The following is a 22,771-nucleotide window of genomic DNA, read 5'->3' as shown; positions in this document are numbered from 1 at the left end:
TTCCATTATTCAGTGGCATCAAGAAGAATTACAACATGATTTTTCGTATCTCTAGATAGTATCATAGTAGTGAGAATCCAGTGAGTGTTCAATGAGTACAATCAGTAATTACTACTCAGGAAGTGCTCTACTTTTGTGGGTAAAGCCTTTGGCAATCACGTCTTCTGAACTGGTGTCTTATGCCAGGGCCTGTTCCTCAACTTGAAATGGTTTCAGTCTCCAAGAGTTTATGGCTTTAGCATTATTCTCCCCGTTTCGAGGTATGAAGAGTTGTATTACATTCTGCAGTTCTGTTCATTAGTGCAGGGGGGCAGTTGGCTGCTTCTATAGGGATTGAAGATGCTCATTTCCCCAGTCATGTCCCTGAGGATAGATGGGCACTTGGCTGCTTGTACCAATGAATGAGGATTCCTCCTGTTTTCCCTCCTGAAGGTTTGCCCTGCGCTATTTCAAGGACACCTATCCAGTGTTTCAGCGACTCTTTCTTGAGAGTACCGATGCTAATCCTGTGCGCTATGGACGCAGGCGGATGAAGCTCCGAGACCTAATGGAAGCTGCCCACACGTTTCTGAAGCAGAGGCAGCCTGTTTTCCGGGAGCTCTGGGACTGGAGTGTGTGTGTCCCTCTCCTCAGGAGCCATGATGCTTTGGTGCGCTGGTATGTGGCTTAGCCTGTGCTTTTGATTTGGGTGGGGTGGGGCAGGGCAAAGAAAACCTTTTAGATATGGTCTTCTTAAATTATTTATTTGTATGGGTGTTGTCTGTATGTTTGTTGGATCCCATGAGTTGTGTTATGGATGGTTGTGCGCTGTCATGTGGATGTTGGAAATTGCACTCCAGTCCTCTAGAAGAGCAGTCAGTGCTCTTAACTCCTGATCCATCCTAGCCCCAGATCATTTTGTCACTGTCAAGTTTCAGTTCTTACCCCTTTTCCCTAATTGTTCAGTGCTGCTTCAGAAAAATGATATGCATGGTGTTTCAGCCTTTTTCCTGTTCTGCTAAATATGAACTTTGTGCTCTTTACTCATAAGTGTATGTTGTGATAGTGAAGACTTCAATTTCAGGTGCTTAGTGGACAAGTACTTTTCTTAACTGTGGGTTAGCAGAATCGATCTGCGTCTTTTTTCCTCAGGCATACAGCTAACTGTCTTGCGCTGGTGACTTGCATGAATGAAGAGCACAAGTTAGCCTTCCTAAGGAAGACTTTCAGTAGTGATGAATTGGTACATTTCAGGTTGAGGTGAGCACGGGTCTTTCTGGAGGGCTTCTGTGTCTTTTCTGTGTGGATTTCATGGGACCTTTTTCTTTTAGGTTGTTAGAAGAGGCCCAACTGCAGGACTTGGAGAAGGCCTTGGTTTTGGCCAACCCAAAAGCCTCCCTTTGGCATAAGGGAGAGGAGCCCCGGTACATTCAGGGACACCTTGTTTCAGCTGACCTCTCTTCCAGCGTGACCGCTGTCTGTGGTGTGGTGCTGCCCAAACAACCATCTGGTCCCGGAGAGCAGGTATTGTAACCTCAGTAGATCAGGGTCCGTGAATCATGTGGGGTTCACATTGAGTTTACTGAAGTGCTGTTCCATCTTAGAAGTGTTTATGGAGAAATGAAGATTTTTTTTTCTCCCAGGTATTCCTTTCATCTCTCTTAAATCTGAAATTGGAAATATAATGCCACCTCTGTTATGCCTTGAACTTTAGCAGATGTCAAAGCTGCCATTGTTACACAGTCCTTTGGGCCTGCTATTCGGCAGGCTGAGGCAAGAGGATCTCTTGAGGCCTGCTTAAATAATGCAGCAAGGCTCTGTCTCAAAAATGAAGAAAATAACACACGAAGGCTGGCGCTGAAACAGACTTCAGGACTGAGGATATAGCCTGGTGGGAAAGCACTTGATAGGTTAGGCCAGGATCCCTAGACAAACACCAGAAGGCTGTTCTCACAGTACCTGAAAAAGCTTCATGCATTTGAAACAGTGTATTCTCTCAGTGCCCAGATTTTCCCAGTTTTCTGCATCTGTACAAGTGATACAGCATAACATGTACTTTACATGTAGCAACTAGACTACGAGTTCATGCATTGTTGATTTTTTTAAGGTCTTACAAATTTTTGTGTGTAGGTGTGTGTGCCTGAGTATGTTTTGTCAACTACATGAGTGCCAAAGCCCTTGGAGGTCAGAGTTTGTGTTGGAGACCCTGGAACTGAAGCTAAAGTGCTGGCATTGTTAATCTTAAGTATAAACTTGTAGAATGTTGGAGAGTACTACAACACACACTAAAAGGAAAGCTAGTGCAGTGTCAGCAAATGTCACTAGACAGCAAGCAGTGTCTTTTCCGTCTTCCCTAGCCTTTGATGGGATCTGTAATATCTATAATTTTTAAATCAGCATTTTATTTTGAGCAGTTTGGGGGAGTGGGTTGAAGTCAGACATGAAAGTTCAGGCTCTTGAATCTGTTTAGAAATTATCTTTAGGCTGGAAAGCGCTCCAGTGTTAAGAGCCTTTACTGGGCCAGGTGTGGTGGTGTATGTCTTTAATCCTTGCACTCAGGAAGCTGAGGCAGCCTTTGTATTTGAGGCAAGAGTAAGAACCTGCCTCAAACAAACAAGAGATAACATTGCTCCAGCACCTTTGGCAGTCCCAGCCCACAGCTGCATGTGACTCCAGGTCCAGAGGAAACTATGCCCTCTTCTGAACTCCATAGGTAGCAAGCACACCTGTGGTGCATATTCATACACACAGGGTGCCCATACACATAAGGTGATTTGGAAATTTACAAAAAAAAAAAGCTTTCTTAAACCTTTGCTCTACACAAAAGTAATATTAAAAATATGAAGAAATTATTCTAAATTTGGTTAACACGCTTGTTATTGTAATGTAAAGTCATTAGAAGCATTGTTACAGAAATTTTCTTGTGTCACTTGGGAGAAGGTCTCTTATTAAATAGTCTTTCTCTTTCTCACTTTTCTTCTTAGGCAAGTGACAGGAGTTCTTCACGGGAGCAGGAGCTGACTCTTAAGTCCTTTGTGTTGGTTGAGTCTGTGTGTAAAAATCTTCAGACCCTTGCTGTTGCGGTGGCTTCTCAGAATGCAGTGTTGCTGGAGGGACCAATAGGAAGTGGCAAAACTGCCTTAGTTGAACATTTAGCTGCACGGACAGGTAGAAGAAAACCTCCTCAGCTTCTCAAGGTCCAGCTTGGAGATCAGACAGACAGTAAGGTAATTAAGAAGTTGCAAGTATTTCTGGGTTTGTGTGTTTGCAAATTTCAGCGTTCTAATATTTTTGCTAAGGGAACATAGAAATGGTTGTTGCCCTTACTTTTGGCTTTTGGGATAAGCTTTGTAAACCTCACATGCCTCCTTTCCTTGTTGAAATTTCATAGGACTTGTCAAAGGAAGTAGCCTTGTTATCTCAGATGTATGGTTTCTGTAATTAACCTCTCTTCCACAGATGCTACTGGGCATGTATCGTTGTACAGATGTCCCTGGAGAATTTGTATGGCAGCCTGGCACCCTGACACAGGCAGCCACAAAAGGCCACTGGATCCTTCTGGAGGATATTGACTATGCTCCGTTAGATGTGGTACGTCATCTGCTAAACCCTTTGCTCTACACATCTTGTCTTTGGAGAACATTTTATCCACAGTGCCTGGGGATGGTTTGGTGTTTCACAAGGTATGCTCTTCCATAGTTACCTGCCTAATCTGATTAAAGAGATTTAATTGGGTTTCTTCATCTGTCTCCTTTTTCTTAAAGTTTTCATTGAATGTTTTGTGCTATTTCTTGTAATGGTTGAGTATAGTGAGCAGTCTTATTACCTGGTAGGCAGCTGTTAGTGATACATTGGGAACTTTGAGATCCTGCTTTCCAGATGTGGCAGCTGTAGACTAGGGGGATGAGGACAAATGAAGGTACAAATAATGTATTTGCATCTGTTTGCTGAAGAAATAAGTACTGATTATGGGTTGTAGTTTTGTTGTTGTTGTTGTTTTTGTTTGTTTTCTTTCCTCCCCCAAAAAGGGTTTCTCTGTGTAGCCCTGACTGTCCTGGAACTCCAGTAGACCAGGCTGGCCTTGAATTCGTAGAGCTCCGCCTGCCTCTGCCTCCGGAGAAAGGGATTAAAGGAAAGGCTGAGCCACCACCACCTTTTTTGAGACACTTCTCATTCTACGGCTGTAAAGTTCCCTCTGTAGCCCATGCTGACCTTGGACTGGCATCGCTCTTGCCCCAATGCTCTGATTACAGGAGCATGCCCCAATGGTGGGCTATTTTGACTTTTAGAAAGATCGCTTCTGGGGCTGGAGAGATGGCTCAGTGGTTAGGAGCATTGACTGCTCTTCCAAAGGTCCTGAGTTCAATTCCCGGCAACCACATGGTGGCTCACAACCATCTATAATGAGATCTGGTGCCCTCTTCTGGCCTGTGCACAGACAGAATATTGTGTACATAATAAATAAATATTTAAAAAAAAAAAAGAAAGATCGCTTCTGCAGGGAAGTGGTAGTCTTTGTTTCCTCTGAAATCCTTAACTATGACCACAAAGATGTACTAAGGATTAAGGTGTTTTTGTTTAGATAGATTTTTTTAGATTGATTTTAATATTTTTACAAATGAATCTTCAAGTTAAGTGCATATTGAATTTTGCATCCTGGAGAAGAAAAAAATGGTTATGTGTTGGACATTACTGTTCTACCAAATGTAGCTCATTCTTTAAGACTTAGTGAGTATTTTTATCTTTGGAGCAGGCTCAGTGATTTCTTCTGAATTAAGCTTATCATGCTGTGTGGTCATTTGCATTTCTCCCATCTCTTGTAAGGCCCTTGACTTTTAAGTCCTGTTTGCATCCTACTGTCTTGCTTGGTTCTGGGTTCCACTAAGCACTCAGTGAATATTGAGTAAATAAGGTGTTGTACTGCCGTGCAGATAACTCAGAAAAGTCACATGGCATTTGATTGGAAAGATCTAATTATGAAAACTGGGTGGAGTTTCCTTTAAGGATATACTCATCATGTGGAGACAGACGGTTTTTGTTTGCTCGTAGCTTCTGTCTCAATGCAGTTTTATGATTTAGGTTTCTGTGTTGATTCCTCTGCTGGAAAATGGAGAGCTTTTGATTCCTGGACAAGGTGACTGTCTGAAAGTAGCTCCTACATTTCAGTTATTTGCAACCAGGAGGTATGTACGACTGATTTTGCTGTTCCCATTTTGAAACCTCTTCTTGATGCTGTGTATTGGAGCCTCTATGATTATCCCCCAAAACCCGGACATGAGCAAATACCATACAACTTAGACTGGAATTCAGTTTTCAGCTCTATCGCTTGTAGTCCCAGTTGATTGAACAAGGGACATTAAGAGGCTTTTCCTTATACATTAAAATAATGACATTCTTGGGGCAGTATGGTTAATATGTACGCATGTAGTTTGTCTGGAATAAACATTTAATATATATCTCCCTTATTCTGGAAATTTGTAACGATTTCCAAGTGTAGTTTTTGGTAACAAGCAATGAACTTATTATTAAGCATGCTAATACCCTCAAGTATGTTTTGTTGCAGCCATTTATGCTTTACAGAAGAGTCTTACTGAGATCAGAACACCCCATGGCATTATTTGCAGTGATTTAAAAATACTCTGGTGAAAATTCCTTCATTCTTTTTTTTAAAATACTCATGCATCAAATGGCAGCCTTTAATTTTTCATATGCCCCACTTAACCTATTAGTATCTAGCACTAAAATGGCAGCTTTTATTTATGATTACATAATTGTATAACAGTTACCTCATTTATCTATGATTTCACTTACCATGGTTTTAGTTGCTCAGTCATCAGTAGGATTTGAAAATATTAAGTGGACTATTACAGAAATAAGAATCCTTAGCTTTTGTAATATTTTTCTAATTGATTATTTTAGAGTTTTTGTTGTAGATACTTGCTCAGTTAAGCAGCTTCAGTTTCTCCCAGGTGTGAGGATAATATGTATCACACCATGCCCACCTTTATTCTTGTTTATCATCTCTTGCTTTGCCTAATTAATAAAACTTTACTATTGGTGACAATGTAGGTTTTGTACTGTCTGGTTTCCGTCATCCTTCATAGGTCTTGGGGGTTTGTGCCCCTCAGATGAAGTAAGTTGACTGTAACTAGATTAACGTGAAACCTGAATGTTTTATGCGTTGCTATTTGTATTTTTTCCTCTAAAATGCAGGCTCTTGAGCTGTGGAGGAAGTTGGTATCGGCCACTGAATAGTCATGCTACTATGCTAGACAAGTACTGGACCAAAATTCACCTGGATAATTTGGACAAGAAAGAACTGAATGAGGTATGCAGTTTTGCAGATCAAGAATGCCTTTCATTTTTATTTTTTGTTACGAAAAATTCCAGAAGCTCCTCTTAGATGGAAATAGAGGAAGCAGTACAGAGGAGCATCCCTAATTAGAATATCTGAAATCTAGAGTGGAACCAGTTTGAAGCTCTCCTGCAGTGTTAAGTAGCTGTTGAAGCCAATGACTACACATTGTGCTTTAAATTCTACTTCTGTCTTTTAAAACTTATCTGCTTTTTGTCAATGACTCTTCTTTTATGGTCAGCTTTAACTTTTTTCCTATATAACTTTTTCATTTATTTTTAGCTAAGATTACATAATGAAGCTGATGGAATTATATTCAGGAATAAACAAAGTAGTACTTGCAGAGTTTGTTAATTTGGGTACTTGAGTACCTATGGCTTGGTTTTTTTTGGTATCTGGCTTTTGTTTTCTAAACTGTTTTAAATGACTAGAATGTCATAGTTTAAGGAAAGTCATGGAATTTTCAGAATGGGTGGGGGCAAAGACAGGTGAGGGTATAAATTACTATGCTTGGTAAAGATGAAATATTTTACAGGGAAATCTATTTTTTTGCTTGACTAGTGTCTGCAGTTGTGTGTTTTCCCCATCCCTGCACTAGGGCCGGGGCTCAACTCCTTACTCAGACTAGGGCACTGTTCTGCCATTCTGTATGGTGGGTACTTTCAGCTGTTCAATTTTCTTTCTTTTTCTCCTGGATCAGATTCTTCAGAGCAGATATCCAAGCCTTTTGGCCGAAACTGATCATTTACTTGACATTTACCTTGAGCTTACTGGAGAAAAACATTGCTGTCCAAGTGACAGTTCTGTGGACTGTGAACAGGCTCCACAGGAAGTCTCGAGAGAAAACAGAAGAGTGGTCCTGGAGGGAAGAGAACTATCTTTAAGGTACCTGACTACATACTGCTTTCAGTTGATATTTTAAAAACAGCTTTGCTGGGAACTTCTTCCAGTTAGAAGCAGATGATCCTGACAAGTCAAGTTTACAGATTAAACCTATGAGTTTTATCATGAAATTAGATCCCCTTTGAGCTGGGCCAGGCACATGCATCTAATTCTAGCATTCTAAGAGCCTGAGGCAGGAGGATCTTGGAGGCCAGGCCAGGCTGTATGGCCAGTCTAGGATATAGAGCTCACATAGCTCAGAAACAAAGCATTTAAAGATTACCTTAAATGCTCACCTTAGTCATTCTCTCAATAGAGGTCATTTATTAATAGATCTTTTGGTGGGGGTGGCACTTGAGACAGAGTCTGTAGTGGGACTTATTTTAAAGACCAATCTGGCCTTTGAACTTAGAGAGATCTGCCTGTGTCTGCCTCCCGAGTGGGAGAAGGTTCACCACACTTGGCTGAAGTAAGCCTTTCTGGATTTGCTCCATGTAATGAGTTCTATGCCTCAGCTCTCCATTCTCAGTGGGAATTAGGAGTGACTGGGTCCTCTGAATTTGGTACTTAGTCTCTTTCCCTCCTTGTTACTTTGTCTGACATGGGTACAGGAGAAATGGGTAAGGACTTAACCTCTAGTACTTTCTCTTCCACATTGCTAGATTAGGGAGATTTAGACTTAAGAGGGTTAAATAACTTGTCATCTCTTTAGCCTATATTTTTTTGTTTGCTTGCTTGCTTTTAAGGGATCTCCTGAACTGGTGTGATAGAATTGCTCATGGCTTTGACAGTACATCTTCATCAGCATCGTTACATGTTTTTCAAGAGGTAAGATACTGTTGGTTTCTTCTAGCTATCGTTTACTTCCCTTAGCCATTTAAAACTGAGCTGCCTTCAAGCTAGTCAGGTATATTGAATAACTTACCTTAAAACAGGGTGTTACTATAGAAGAGGAAGTAGGGTTTCACAGTGGACGTGAGGCGAAAGCTTGACAGAATGGGCTGGTGTGGTACATCACAGTGCCTCTAGAGCTGGGATCTTCTTTTTTTCTTTATTCACTTATTTTATGTGCCTTGGTGTTTGGCCTGGATGTACGACTGTGTGAGGTGTGTGTATGTCTGTGTGGGATCCTCTGCAACTGGAATTACAGACAGTTGTGAGGTGCCATGTGGGTGCTGGGAATTGAACTCAGGTCCTTGGAAGAGCAACTAGTGTTCTTAACTGCTGATCTAGCTCTCTAGACAGAGCTGTGGTCTTTATAGTCTGTGTAGTCTCTCCAAATCTGTATCTTTGGTTTAGTGTCTGTACAGTCTTTAGGGGATAATTCTATTATAAACTGATAATGAGTTTAATATTTGCCTCGCAAAAGGTGAATGCATGCCATATGAGACTGTCGCTTCCTTAAATCTTTTTAAATCTAACATTGGCCCAGGAGTCCAGTTAGCTCTTACAGAGAGCCTCTATCATTTGGCAGTTCTTGTAAAGTTACTGGCAATATTAGGTTGATTGTTTGAAAACCTTAGGCTCTTCTCGCTAACCTTGTAAAATGCAGTGTGCGCGTGTGTGTGTGTATGTGTGTGTGTGTGCATGGTGTTACATGCATGTCTGGTGTCTGTGGAAGTCAAAGTAAGGCTTTGGAGTTCTTGAAATTGGAATTACAGTTGATTGTGAGCCACCATGTGGGTGCTGGGTTCCCTGTGACAGCAGCACGTTTGCCCCCTCCCCCCCATAAGAGAGAATGCAAAAACAAATCTCTGATGGATAACCTTCTGTAAAATTCCCTTTGTCTCTTTAGTTTTTGCTCAATTTCCTATTCTGTAACACTCTGGAGAGGGCTAACCTTGTGACTTTCCAAATGCTGACATAAATACGGTCATACAGTATGTTGTCTTTTGAGTCTACCTGCTATTCTCTGCCTATTTTCATTAGTCCTTGTAGCATTTATTCCTTTTTAGACAGAATAATATTCCAGTTGCTTATATATGTGATATTTTATTTTTTCATTAATCTGCTGCCAATGGAACTTTATGCTTTTATCTTTTGGCCATTGTGAAATATGCTTCTCTGGATATATGTACAAGTATTTTATTAGTGAATAAACAGTATTTGTTGAAAATAGAATATTTGTGCTAATTTCTTCCTGTATGATGGCAGTCATTTGAGCTGCTGACTGCACCCACAGTCAAGAATTAGCAAGAACTTAACTTAATGATTTTATATCATTCACTCACTAATGGATTGCTTTGTAATTTTGTGTGTGTATGTCCGTCTGCCTGTCTGTGGGTTCATGAATATAAGTGCAGGTACCTACAAAGGCCAAAAGATCATATCAACTCTTCTAGTACTGAGGTTACAAGTAGTTGTGAGCTGTCCAACAGTAGTGCTGAATTCTGGTCCTCTGCTGGAGCGGTACCAATGTGCCATTTCCCCAGCCCAATGCATTACTCTTAAAATCAGTTGATGTTTCCCTTGGTTGTTTTCATAGGCTCTGGACTGTTTCACTGCCATGCTTTCTGAGCAGACAAAAAAATTGAAAATGGCAGAAATTATTGGAAGCAAACTGAACATTTCCAAGAAAAAGGTATGTGCTGCTTGCATGTTGGAAGAAGGTTGGTTGGGCTGCTTGACTCTGTTCCTTTCTAAAGGTGGCCTTTTTGCTGTTGGTTCCTCTTTATACATTAATGATCCATTTCTACCTGTCAGGGATAGGAACTTCCAATGTAATTCTCTGCTGTCATACATTCTTAAAATGAGTGTACTCCTGACTCCCAGATATTATAGATGCCTTGTTCTCTGGTGTTTTAGTGACTATTTTGTTTTCTTGGTAGGAATGTTCTTAGTAAAATCTTAGTCTATGCTTCATTGTACAAATTTTTCTTTCTTACTATTTTAGTATTATTAATTTATTTTTTACGCAGTGCCTCACTGTGTAGCTCTTTCTGGCTTGGAGCACACAGATCTGTCTGCCTCCAGAGTGCTGGGAATAAAGATGTGTGCCAGCACCCCAACTTACTGTTTTTCCTTAAAAATGAAAAAAAAAATAGTTCCAATGAATGGTAATAACTACGTTCATTAGGTTCAACACTGAGATTGGTGATATCTTGCCTTTTACTTTCTAGATCAAGATAATGTGTTTTGGAATGGCTGAGATTGTTACCCAGTGGTAGTATTTGTGCTCAACATTCATGAGGTCTTGGATTTGGTGTACAGTGGGGAAATATAGGTAATATTTAAAAGGGATAAGCCTTTGGCTAGTGGTATTGGTTTTGTTGAAGCCTGCAGAAATGTCTGAGTTAATCAAGGCATTCTTCTTTGAAACATCATGTCAGTGATTGCAATAGTGTAAAAAAGTGTGTTGAGCGTTTGCAGTAGTAGGGATGGTTTAGACTAAAAATGTGGAGTACCCAAAAGAATTTACCTGGTAAGTGTGTTCATCATAGTAAGCAAGGGACATGAAACCACCATGATTGGGTTATATGATTTAGTGTTTCCTCTACTGACTAGGGCAGGCAGCGGCTCCCTTGAAGCATTTTGCCTCTTTTTTTCTTGGCCCAAACCTTAGCTTTACTTAGTTCTTTTGGTGATCAGGTAAGAGATGAATGACTTCTCCGTAGGAGCCTCTGCTGCGGCTTTTCTTTCTCAGACAGACCTTGGATTCTTACCCCATGCTAGAAATGTAAAACTGACCAAAGCATAGTGAAAGAACAATGTACATTTTGTTAGGAGTGGGTTTTTTGCTCTAAGGTCTTGGTAAATATCAGTGTGTTCACTCTATCTAGGCAGAGTCTTATTTGAGTGATAGTTTGTTTCCTGTTACTATGATCTAGTCCCCCAGACAAAGCAGCTTAAGAAAGGGTTTATTTTGGTTACAGTTCCAGGTGAGAGTCCCTTTAAGACAGGACAGTTGCAGACAGGAGCTTGGGAGAGTGTGTCAGAGTGTGTCTACAGTCAAGAACAGCAAGGAATACTTAACCGTTGGTGCTCAGCTTGCCTTCATTTACGCACTCCAGGGCACCTGCCTAGAGTCAGTTAACATAATGAGAACCGTCCTTAGCAGGCATGGCCAGAGCCTTTGTCTTCTGTCAGGTTGACAACTAACACTGTATTTCGTACCACTTCTTGGATGTGTGGTCAGGGTTTAAATAAGCACTTACACAACTTGAAAAGTAAAAGAAACCTTGATATACGCTAACTTGGGTTTCTTGGAAGTAGACACTGCTTTCAGGGTGAAGGGGCTGATGAGAAACATGCATTAAGGTACTTTGGCTAAGGAAATGTTTAAAAGCAGATAAGTGTTTAACTTAATTGAACTCTTTCTCTCCCACAGGCTGAATTTTTCTGTAAACTTTATAAACCAGAAATTGTCATTAATGAGTTAGACGTTCAAGTAGGTCGAGTGCGACTTTTGCGGAAACAGAGTGAAGCTGTTCACATACAGAAGTAAGTAGAGTTCATGAGCCTGCGGATTGTGTCTGATCTGAGCATGCCTGCTTAGGTGCATGTTGAGGAATACTAATTTCCCAAAATAGGTTCTGGGAACTAGATGTTAATAGCTGTTAGCAGCTTGGGACAAAAAGAGGAGGTCCTTGATCTGATTTATTACAGTTTATTTAGTGAAGTAATGCTCAAGTGGATATCAGGCTGTACTAGTGCAGAAATTTCTTGTTGGCTTGTATCATTCAAATTTCTAAATAATGTGTATTGGAAATGTGTTTTTGACATGGTGCTATTTGAGTTGTGTATCAATCATACGAGCCATTGAAATGAAAGACCCAGTTCTGTCTCAAGACAAGTCATATTCACAGATTCTGTTTAGACTACTTCATTGGGAAGATGGTATTAATGCATTATAATTTTGTATATTATTTAAATACTTGCAAGATACATTTGTTATGTTGTATACATGTATGATGTGTGTATGTGGTTTTGTGTGCTATGGCATGCGATGTAAAGATCACAAGATGACTTTGGGGAGTCAGTTCTTCTCCTTCTACCATTTTGTGCTTTTAAGGAATCAAACGCTGTGTGGTTAGTCTTTCAATGGGCAGTAAATGGTTTTACGCGCTGAGCTTTCTCCAGTCCCTATGTAGGTTAGGAATTGAGGCCAGTGTTGATAGTCATTTGTTCAAGAATATGCTATGCAGGTTATGTCTTATGTTTTGGGTGTTCATAACCTAGCATCTTAACCACAGGTAATAATATATGTGACACTTGCCAGCTGAATGAATGCTTAGTGTTTGTAGAGCAGAGTACATTTTTCGATTGTATGTTTCAAGAGTATGTTAGAATACGATGACAATCACTCTGGCTTATTTTCTCATTTCCCTTTGGATTGGTTTCCTTATATCTAGCACTAAGCAAAGCTTAAAGCCTGCATGTTTGTTTTTCCCCTTTACTTCCATTGTTTCACTGCTGGACTCACACAAGATAGGCAAGCATTGTTCCACTGAGCTTTGTTCCTGGTTGTTAGCTGTGAAGTAGGATATTTTAGATTGCCTGGGCTGCCTTAAAACTTGTTACTTTTCTGCCCAAGTCATCATGCCTGGCCCAGCCAACTTGTGAATCTCCTTTTCTTTTTCCTAGGAAGAAGCCCACTTTTGCTGCCACCCGCCCATCCTCTGTTCTCCTTGAGCAGCTTGCAGTGTGTGTCAGCCAAGGGGAACCTGTATTGTTAGTGGGAGAGACTGGAACTGGTAAAACCTCCGCTGTCCAACACCTGGCTCATGCCACAGGTACTTGAGAGGCTTGGGGGGTAAGAGGTGGGCATAGACCTTAACTTGTAGACTAGGACTGGCCTCAGACTTGGGCTCTTCTTGTCTCAGTTACCCGTATGCTTGGATTATATGCACGTATTACCATGCCTGACTGTATGTTGTTTTCTTTTAAGTAATAAATCTAAGTATTTTAAAGTTTGAAGTGGACTTATTCTACTTATAGTTTCCCTGGAAATAATAACCACTATTAACAAATTGGCATTATCTTAATTATTTTATTGTCTCTATATACACACAAACACAAGCATGCATACATGTATATATTGTTTCAAAATGAAGCTGTATTTTGATGTGTATATGAAATATATACTGTTTTCCTTGTGATATAGCCCGGGTTGGCCTCCTGCTTATGAGCCTCTGCCTTCTTAGATAACAATACAGGTAGATGGCAAGACTTGCTTATGTTTGCGCTTAATTATGTTTATTAGTTAGCCTTTTAAAAATGTGTTTCTCCTTTTAATGGCCAAGTAGTATTTTATACTCTGGATATTGATTTAATCCTAATTCAATTTATCGAAGGATCTTTTGTTTGCTTTTTATTTTTTGTGTTTTTGAGACAAATTATTACTATGTATTTCTAACTGTCCTGAAACTCACTATGGACCAGACTGGCCTCCCTCAACAGAGATTCACTTGCCTCTGTCCCTGGAGTCCTGGGATTAAAGATGTTTGCTACTACCACCCAGCTGAAGGATCTTTTTGTTGGTTTCAGTTTTTAGATATTAAAGACTTATAAGACTTCTGAAGTTAACTGAGAAAGTCAAAGAAAATGCATTTGTGTAAACTTGCCCTGCCTTCTTATGGAATGTGTTGTGATTTTCTCATTAAGCTTTCTTGTCTCTCTCTCTCTCTCTCTCTCTCTCTCTCTCTCTCTCTCTCTCTCTCTCTCTCTCTTCTTTCTTTCATTTGTTTTTGTTGTTTTTTTTTTCCTTTTCTTTGAAACAAGTCCTCATTGTGTAGCTCCAGCTGGTGTAGAATTCACTTTGTAGACCAGGCTGGCCTGGAATGCATAGAGGTCTGCCCGATATTAAAGGCATGCATCATCACGGCCTGGCTCCTTTTAAATGTTTGAAGTAATTCTTTTCTTCTGTTTCTTAAAGGTCACCGTTTGCGAGTTGTGAATATGAATCAACAAAGTGACACTGCAGACTTGCTTGGAGGGTAAGTGTGGTTCACATACTATTCTAATACTACGTCATGTTCACTACTCGAGTTGGAAAATGATTTCTCATGGAAGGCAAGTCTAGCCCGCTTGGAGGTTATGCAAAGGCCTGTACCCCTTCCTGCATCACAGTATAGTTTGTTGTTAAGCCAGGGTCTCACTGTGTAGTCATGGGACTAATCATGTAGACTAAGATGGCTGCTAGCTCATCTGTCTGCCTCTGCCTCTCCAGAGTAAAGGTACAGAAGACATGTGCCGCTATGCTGATATATGTAAGCCAGGATGGGAATAACTTGTGTATGAGCTTGATGATGCGTGTGTGTTTGCCATAGCACACACACGGAAGGAAGGCAGAGGATAAGTTTCACTCATAGTATTAGATTAACTTATTTTTGTGTGCTTGACGGTGCATATCTGCCTGAGCAGGAAGGCAATTTCCATGAGTTCCTTTTCTCTCTCACCCTCTAAATGCTGTAGTTGTCAAGCAGCAAGCACTTTTACCCACTGAGCCATCTCATTGGCCCATCTCCTAAATTTAAATGACACTTGAGGTTCTTGTGTTCAAAGGAATATTTTAATTACTAAATAAACAGTTATTTATTGTTCTTTGTTTTTTGAGACAGGGTCTCTCTGTAGTCTTGACTAGCCTACAACTAACTTTGTAGACCAGAGTGGATTTGAACTCAGAGAGCCACCACCAGCCCCTGCTTAGTGAGATTAAAGGCATGTACCACCAGGCCTGGGTCAAAGATACTGCTCTTGATGGAGAAAGTTATGTGACCCAATGCTTATGTTGATCCAAGGAAGCAGTTATGGAGTCTTTTTTGTTTTTCCTTTTTTCGAGACAGGGTTTCTCTGTTGCTTTGGAGCCTGTCCTGGAACTAGCTCTTGTAGACCAGGCTGGACTCAAACTCATAGAGATCCGCCTGCCTCTGCCTCCCGAGTGCTGGGATTAAAGGAGTGCGCCACCGCCGCCCGGCCAGTTATGGAGTTTTAATCCTTGGTCTACATATTATGTTTTTGCAGGTCTGCTTTTTAACCAGGGGTGTCTATAATACTATCTACTTTATTTAAATATGTCTAAATATGTTTTTGTTAAAATATGTCTTTAGCAATTTATGAGTATTCTAAACACAAATGATACTAATCGTGCATCACTGAATGTGGTCTGAGCCCATGTTCTAAGAATTGGTAGTATTTTGCCAGCCATTGTAAAGAAGGTTGTTTTGTTGTCTTTTTCCTGTTGTTTTGGGTGTTTAACCCTCTAGTGCCTTGCATATACAAGGTAAGTACATCAATATATCAAGTATATAGGAGTCTGACTTTACCTTGATAACAATGAAGAATTTGAACCAACGCTTCTTAAATTACAGTTTTGTTTCGGTACAAATTTGGTGAATAGGAGATAATCTTTTTTTTTTCTCTGTTTTATACAATACCCTTAGTTACCAAAGGAAATCGTTACATTTTTATGTAGGTGGAAACATGCCTTATTTTTTGAAATCATGTCTTTTAATTTATGTGACTATTTTATTTAAGAATAAATGAACAGGCCAAAGATAATTTTGGAAAAAAAAAAAACCCAAAATTTAGTAATAGTCCATGAGATATGGTAAAATCGTAGGCTGGAGAGATGGCTCAGAGGTTAAAAGCACTGGCTGCTCTTTCAGAGGACCTGAGTTCAATTCCCAGCAACCACATGGTGGCTCACAACCATCTGTAAGGATATCTGGTGCCCTCTTCTAGCCTGCAGACAAGGCACTGTATACATACATAATAAATAAATAAATCTTTATAAGAAAAAAGAGAGAGATGGCAATATCCTATTTCTGGGATGTATAATTAGTTTCATTTTTTATATCCATGCCAAATACATTTAAATATAACAAATAACATATTAAAAATGTAAAACTTCTATAGGCCTGAGTGGTTTACAAATCTGTCTTTGTAAAGGCGTCTATTAAAAGTAAAGGTACTTTAGAATGAAGAGCTTTAAAGCTTTTCAGGTTATTTACACTGAGAAGGCTTTCTGATTGTCAGTCTTTGTGTTTATTACCCCAATGCGCTTTGTGTGTGTATGTGTTTTTAATTAATTTATTTATTATATATACACCATATACCCATAAGAGGGCACCAGATCTCATTAAAGATGGCTGTGAGCCACCATGTGATTGCTGGGAATTGAACTCAGGTCCTCTGAAAAAGCAGCCAGTGTTCTTAACCTCTGAGCCATCTCTCCAGCCCCATGTGGTTTGTTTTTAAAACAGTATTTTTTATTCTGTGAGAATTTTATACAATGTGTTTTGAATATAATGACTTTCTAACTCCTCCCATAACCACACTGTTTTACTTCCCATCCCTGCCTTCCCAAATCTGAGGGGTTTTTTTTTCTTTTAATTTTCTTAAATTTCCTTTTCAAGTCCAGTTTGTGTTTCCCAGCTATTAGTGGCTCTTGTTCTTTTGTTTGGTTTGTTGTTTGTAGAAAGTTTTACTATGTAGCCCGGGCTGGTTTTAAACTCGAAATAATCAATGAGGATATACACAGCTCTGCAGAGAGCACTTGTGTATCATTAGGAAAACCCAGAGTTTGAGTTTTGATAATGAGGGTTGATGACATTTATCATTTAGAACAAATCAAAAAACAAAGGCCTAGATAAGGTACAGTGGCACAGACCTGTAATTCCAGCATTTGGAAAGCAGAAGGAGAATCCACTATCAGTGTGTTAGTGAAGGAAGTTTGATGTTCCATTATTTTATTCTCTGCTCAAAGCTGAAAGCAGCATTTGCCCCTGGGCAACCAGGGCCTGCATCTGCCGCCCATAAAAATTTCTTGAAACCAGGTTTGTCACCAAGTTCCATGTGGCTTCATTTAAATATGATTGATAGCAAAAATAAATAACATATCTTTTGCTGTTCAGGTAGAAATTTCAGACTTTTCATAGTGCTTTTAATCTAAAATATTTAATTTTCATTATAAATCTGTCAGACCGTTGGAGTGGTAAGATAGATCACAGGTGAAGACTTAGGTTTTGTGTTGTCATATTTCTGATTTTGGTTAGTTCGCCTTGCGTTTCCGAGTCTCTGCTTCAAGAATTTGTGAATCATATTTACTGTTTTTTGTTTGTTTGTTTGTTTGTTTTTTTAAGTTTTAAGCCAGTAGACCATAAACTTATTTGGCTGCCATTACGAGATACATTTGAGGAACTGTTTGTCCAGACATTTTCCAAAAAACAAAACTTTACCTTTTTGGGACACATTCAGACCTGCTACAGGCAGAAACGATGGCATGATCTCCTCCGACTAATGCAACACGTACAGAAGTCAGCTATTGCCAAGGAAGGAAGGGAGAGCCAGCCAGGTAAGATGTGGAAGGCTGGACACTGGGGCTCACTTAGCAGGTATAAAAGAAGAATTCAGTAAAAAGGAGAAAAGTGGACATTTGTAGGTCTTCAGGCAAAGGTGACTAGTTTTGAAGTGTCCTGCTCCATGCGTGTATTTGTAGACAAGGTTCTGTTAAGATCACTAGATGGTGCTGGTGTACAAGCGCTGCCTAGTAATCAGGATGACGTATTTTCTGAGAAAGAACTGGCTTCTACAGTAAGCAAACTTTTGGTCGCTTAGTGGTCTTCACTTCCCTTCCTCGCCTATGAAATGGTAACAACATTGGCTACTTCAGAGGTTCTCTAAGGGGAAGCACACCACAGAGTGCACATACAAGTGAGCTCTTGGTGACTGGCACATGGTTAGCATTTGGAAGGATTTAGTCCTATACACTTTGTCTAAGATGCTTAACACGCTTGTGTTTCACAAGTTTTATGCTTTTGTGTTTGAAAGTCATTCTATATTTATAAACAGCATGTTTACATGATTTTGCATCACTTAGTCAAAATACATGACAAACAACTTTAAGGGAGAGAAAATTTATTTTGACCTCTGATTTAAGATTAATTCCAGCCTGGTGGTGGCGGCGTACACCTTTAATCACGGTTCTCGGAACTCAGAGGCAGGCAGATCTTTGAGTTCAAGGCCATCCTGGTCTATGAATTGAATTCCAAGACAGCCAGAGCTGTTACACAGGGAAACCCTGTCTCAGAACCCCCATCGGCTCCCCCCCCCCCAAAAAAAAGATTGATGAAGAGGTGTGGCAGCAAACAGGAACATCTGTGTCAGCAGGAGAATAAGCTGAAAGTTGGTTCTCTTTTTCCACCGTGTGAGTTCCTGGGATGGAAGTCAGATTTGTCAGGCTTGATTACAGAGCCTTTATTCATTGAGGCATCTTGCCAACTCTATAGAGAGCACCTGTAACTAAGGGTCAGAGTTTAGTTTTTAAAAGCCTGTCCTAAGAAGCCTGTTTCTTTCCAGCCAGCTTTCACCGTCTAACAGGTTCCATGGACTTCTAAGATAGATGGCTCAGTGGTTAAGAATCTTTGGTTCTGGGGAGAGTGTGACCTCAATTCTCAGCACCCCTGTCTGCTGGCTCACTCTATCTCCAGGGCATTCTGACACTTTTGTTCTCTGTGGGCATCCACACTGAAACACACACACACACACAGAGAGAGAGAGATTTAAAAATAACAAATATGAATCTTAATTTAAAGGAGTGGTTTTAGATAAGGAACATACATTAAAAACATATGTCCTTGGGGGGACATTTCAGACTCAAACCATACTACTTCAAAATTTAAGGTCTTTTCTTTATTCTTTCCTAGGGCTGCTTCTAAAGGAGAAATGGGAAACATTTGGCCTTAGACTCAATCACGCCCAGCAACAAATGAAAATGACAGAAAATGCCCTTTTGTTTGCATTTGTGGAGGTATTTTATTTATTATTTAGGTGTGTGGATGTTAGTTTGATGGAGAATAAAGTCTGTCGAAGGTTATTATTTGTATTGTCTTTGTATTGTGCCTGCTATTTAACACAGAAAATACTTAACAGATAATATAAGGAGAAGCAATGTTCTTCCCAGTATTTAGGGTTTTAATGAGCACAGAGAGTATTTAATTGAGGATAGTGTACTCTGTTACTTCACCTTTGTATGATAGGACCAAGCACAAACTCCAACTTAGTTGTCTGTGTGAATGTCTGCATTTGAAAAGGGGGTGTGATTGGATCAGTGCCTAGGTCTGGTTCCAGACCATGGCTATCTCCTATGTGCTGTGGTCTATTTTGTGCACTGTTTTGATTAAATTAAACATCAGTGATGTAGGGCTGAATATTATTCATTTTGATATTCTATATGCTGTGATAGACTGAATTACAAACAGTATACACTCCTGATTAGGAAATTTTGAGGTCTTGGTGTGATTTTTGTGGGTGCTTTTTTGTTTGTTTTTGACAGGGTCTCACCGTGTAACTTTGGCTGGCCTGGAACTCAGATCTGGGATCAAAGGCACATGCCACCATCCCCACCTTGGGTGCTTTTCAGAACCAATTGGGTGTTTTCCATCATCTGAAATTGTTGTATGTTTACTTGGTCATTCATATAACTCATGTTTATATCATCCTACCTTGTGGGCTTAAAGATAATTGACCATTTTGGACATTTACAGTCCAAAGTACCTTACATTTACAGTCTAACACTGCCAACTGCCTGAATTTGTCATTTAACGTATAGGTTCATTAGTGGAAAAAATATGTCCTTGCCTCCGTTCTTAACCTTACTTGTGTGACTACTTTTGCTAACTGTGTCTTTACTTGAAATATGTTATCTTCCAGGGTACCTTAGCTCAGGCTATAAAGAAAGGAGAATGGATCTTACTAGATGAGATTAACCTCGCTGCTCCCGAAACACTGGAATGTCTGAGTGGTTTACTTGAAGGATCTTCTGGCTCTCTGGTTTTGCTTGATCGAGGAGACACAGGTAGCATTTAATCCCCTTGGGATTTGTCTTGGTCAGTTAAAAGTGAGATATTTTTGAATAGACATATTACATGGGGCTTCCAGTGGAGTTTATTATTAAGTTAATAAGTTCCTGTGGAATCAGATTGAACTATTATTAGGTGCTGTGGGAAATACAGAGAATAAGGTGATTTGTCGAGGCATTTAAGATGTAGATATGCGCTGCAGACACTGTCCAAAGAAATACACACATAGGTCTTAGGTAATGAAATAGAAATAATTGGAAGTAAACAACATACCAGAAAGATTTGAACAGCAGCATGACATTAAACAGTGAGTGTGTATGTGCACATGCGAGCCTGTGCTATCTGCCTGAACACAGTCTTACTTCAGAAAAGGTGCCGCTGGTGAAATAGGTAGCACTAATCTGGCTGGACCTTGGGCCTTTGCGTCTACGCTGGGGTCCTGAGACAGATCACTTGAATGCTAAAAGTTGAATTTTTTTAATTTTCTCCAAACAGAGCCACTGGTTCGGCACCCTGATTTTCGTTTATTTGCGTGCATGAATCCAGCTACTGATGTGGGCAAAAGAAATCTCCCACCAGGAATAAGAAACAGGTAAGGATTTTGTTTCCTTTTCTTTATTGTTAATATTTATTTATCCAAATTTCAAACAGTGTTAAAATTCATTGGTCTCTTGATAGAGGAATCTTGGTTTCCTTATTTGTTACTTCTCTTGTCTATAGCTTTATAGGTATATAAAGAGTCCAGAAACCTGGAGAATCATTGTCTAGTATTGTTTATTATTTATGCTGCTTCTACAGGTTGATCCTAGGTTGTATACCTAGTTCTTTGGTAGTTAGTAGGTTACTAAATAGGTATTGTTGAATACAATTCATTTTTTAGCTATCAAGGGAATTTTATTTATAGAACATAATGCTGTTAAGTGCTTAGTTTGGGCATTTTACATGTAACTTTGAAGAATTTAGTGTTATTAATATTTGCGTTGTCTCATGTTTGGAAATAGTCACTAAAGTCAATTAGGGGCCAGCAAGATGGCTTCAAGAATAAAAGTGCTTGCTGCCAAGGTGAGAGCCTGCATTCAGTTCCCAGAAACTACATGTTAGGAGAAACCTAACTCCTGCAAACTGTCCTCTTACTCTACAGAATCAATGTAACATGCTTGTCCACATATCGTGCACACATCACAAATACATGTAAGTTTTAGAAAGCCTGTTCAGAATTCTGTTTCCATTATTTAGAAATAGTGGAAATATTATAGATAATTTCAAAAATTATATTAAAGTGTGTATTTTTCTTTTCTTTTTTTACATTATTTTAGTTTTTATCATGAGGGTGTATATGTGTGTTTAGATTGTTGGTTTTTTTTTTTTTTTTGAGACAAGATCTCACTCACTGTGTAGCCCTGGCGGTCCTGGAATTTACTGTGTATACCAAACTGGCCTTAAATTTAAAAAGATTCACCTGTTTATCTGTGTCTTTAAATCGAGAAGTAGATTTTTTTTTTTAAATGAAATTGGGCACTCCAGTCTTTCTTGCTTTTGTTTAGGGTCGGATAGTAATGTCTTGGTAGCCCATTCCCTTGATGAATGGTATATACAGGTATGAATGGTCCCTCTGATTAGTTACAGTTTGAGTCTGTTTTTTGGATGTTAGTATACTGACGCCTGCTTGATTCCTGGTCCCATTTGATTGGAGCTCTTTTGTCCATCCTCTTACTCTAAGGGTACTACCCATCTTTAAACTAAGATGGGTTTCTTATAGACAACAGACACATGGACTTTCTCTCTAGAGCCATTCAGTCAGCCTATATGGTTAGAAAGTTGAGGTTTTAAGTTAATATTGAAATGTGTATATAAATTGTGGTCATCATGTTAGTGCTTTTGGTGATGCTGTTTGTATTTTAATACGTATAGCAGCTCCATGTTTCTTTTCAGTCTCTCTGCTGTGCTTCCTTTCTTCAGCCCATATTACTGCTTCCTGTATTTTCTTTTTTCAATTCTTGTCTAGTGTTTCCATCTCCTGATTGAATTTCACTCTCTAGTCCTGTATTGTCTTTGTTATTTCTGTCAGCCTTAATGTTTCTGTTTATGGGCGTCACTCAAGACTTTCTTTCCTTAAGTTCTTTCTCTGTAACTTTGTGGAACTGTTTCTTTCTTCTTTAAACTCCTTGAATTCTTTGACCAAGTTCATGATTGTTCTTCTAAATTCTGCTTCCTGTGTTTTTTCTCTACAAAACTGGTAGGATTTGGAGATAAGCTACTGTCCTAATTGCCCGTATTCTTGGTGTTTGTGACGAGACCTAGGCATGTGGACTTTTTCATTAGTTCTGTATTTGCTGTGGACAGACGGAAGAATAGGCCTAGAGTTAGGAATAGGCTTGGGAAGAATGAAGTCAGGTGGACACAGTGTATCTCCTGGCTCAATTCTGTGCTGTGGGGGTGGGTCTGGCAGAGTGGTTAGGTTTGATATGACACGGGAGGGGGCTGGTGGAAGCCGAGAGGTTGACTCAGAAGGAGAATCCTGGCTACATCCTAGAGCAATGCTTCCCAACCTTCCTAATGCTGGAACCCTTTAATACAGTTCCTCATGCAGTATGACCCCCAACCATAAAATTATTTTTGTACCTACTTCATAACTGTAATTTTGCTAGTTATGAATTACAATGTAAGTATTTGTGTTTTCAGATGGTCTTAGGGTTCCTTTTGAAAGGGTTCATTACTCATAGATTAAGAACCACTGCCCTAGAGAATGATGTGG

General features: G+C 39.7%; 1 protein-coding gene across 3 annotated transcripts in view; it reads left to right on the top strand.

Moving 5' to 3' along the window:
- The window catches only part of Mdn1 (midasin AAA ATPase 1), a 125,118-nt gene that overhangs the window by 12,063 nt on the left and 90,284 nt on the right, over positions 1-22,771 (top strand). For all 3 annotated transcript variants that reach the window (XM_075971270.1, XM_075971269.1, XM_075971268.1), the window contains exons 3-19: positions 433-657; positions 1,132-1,239; positions 1,311-1,503; positions 2,964-3,206; positions 3,439-3,570; positions 5,059-5,162; positions 6,193-6,307; positions 7,035-7,219; positions 7,963-8,044; positions 9,702-9,797; positions 11,544-11,656; positions 12,800-12,948; positions 14,091-14,151; positions 17,299-17,510; positions 18,862-18,965; positions 19,868-20,012; positions 20,512-20,608. In XM_075971270.1, coding sequence (XP_075827385.1) covers positions 433-657; positions 1,132-1,239; positions 1,311-1,503; positions 2,964-3,206; positions 3,439-3,570; positions 5,059-5,162; positions 6,193-6,307; positions 7,035-7,219; positions 7,963-8,044; positions 9,702-9,797; positions 11,544-11,656; positions 12,800-12,948; positions 14,091-14,151; positions 17,299-17,510; positions 18,862-18,965; positions 19,868-20,012; positions 20,512-20,608 — 2,364 coding nt within the window. The remainder of the gene's footprint in view (positions 1-432; positions 658-1,131; positions 1,240-1,310; positions 1,504-2,963; positions 3,207-3,438; positions 3,571-5,058; positions 5,163-6,192; positions 6,308-7,034; positions 7,220-7,962; positions 8,045-9,701; positions 9,798-11,543; positions 11,657-12,799; positions 12,949-14,090; positions 14,152-17,298; positions 17,511-18,861; positions 18,966-19,867; positions 20,013-20,511; positions 20,609-22,771) is intronic.

Source organism: Microtus pennsylvanicus, chromosome 5, assembly GCF_037038515.1.
Source record: "Microtus pennsylvanicus isolate mMicPen1 chromosome 5, mMicPen1.hap1, whole genome shotgun sequence".
Taxonomy (NCBI): domain Eukaryota; kingdom Metazoa; phylum Chordata; class Mammalia; order Rodentia; family Cricetidae; genus Microtus; species Microtus pennsylvanicus.
This window is presented reverse-complemented; position numbering and strand designations above follow the sequence as displayed.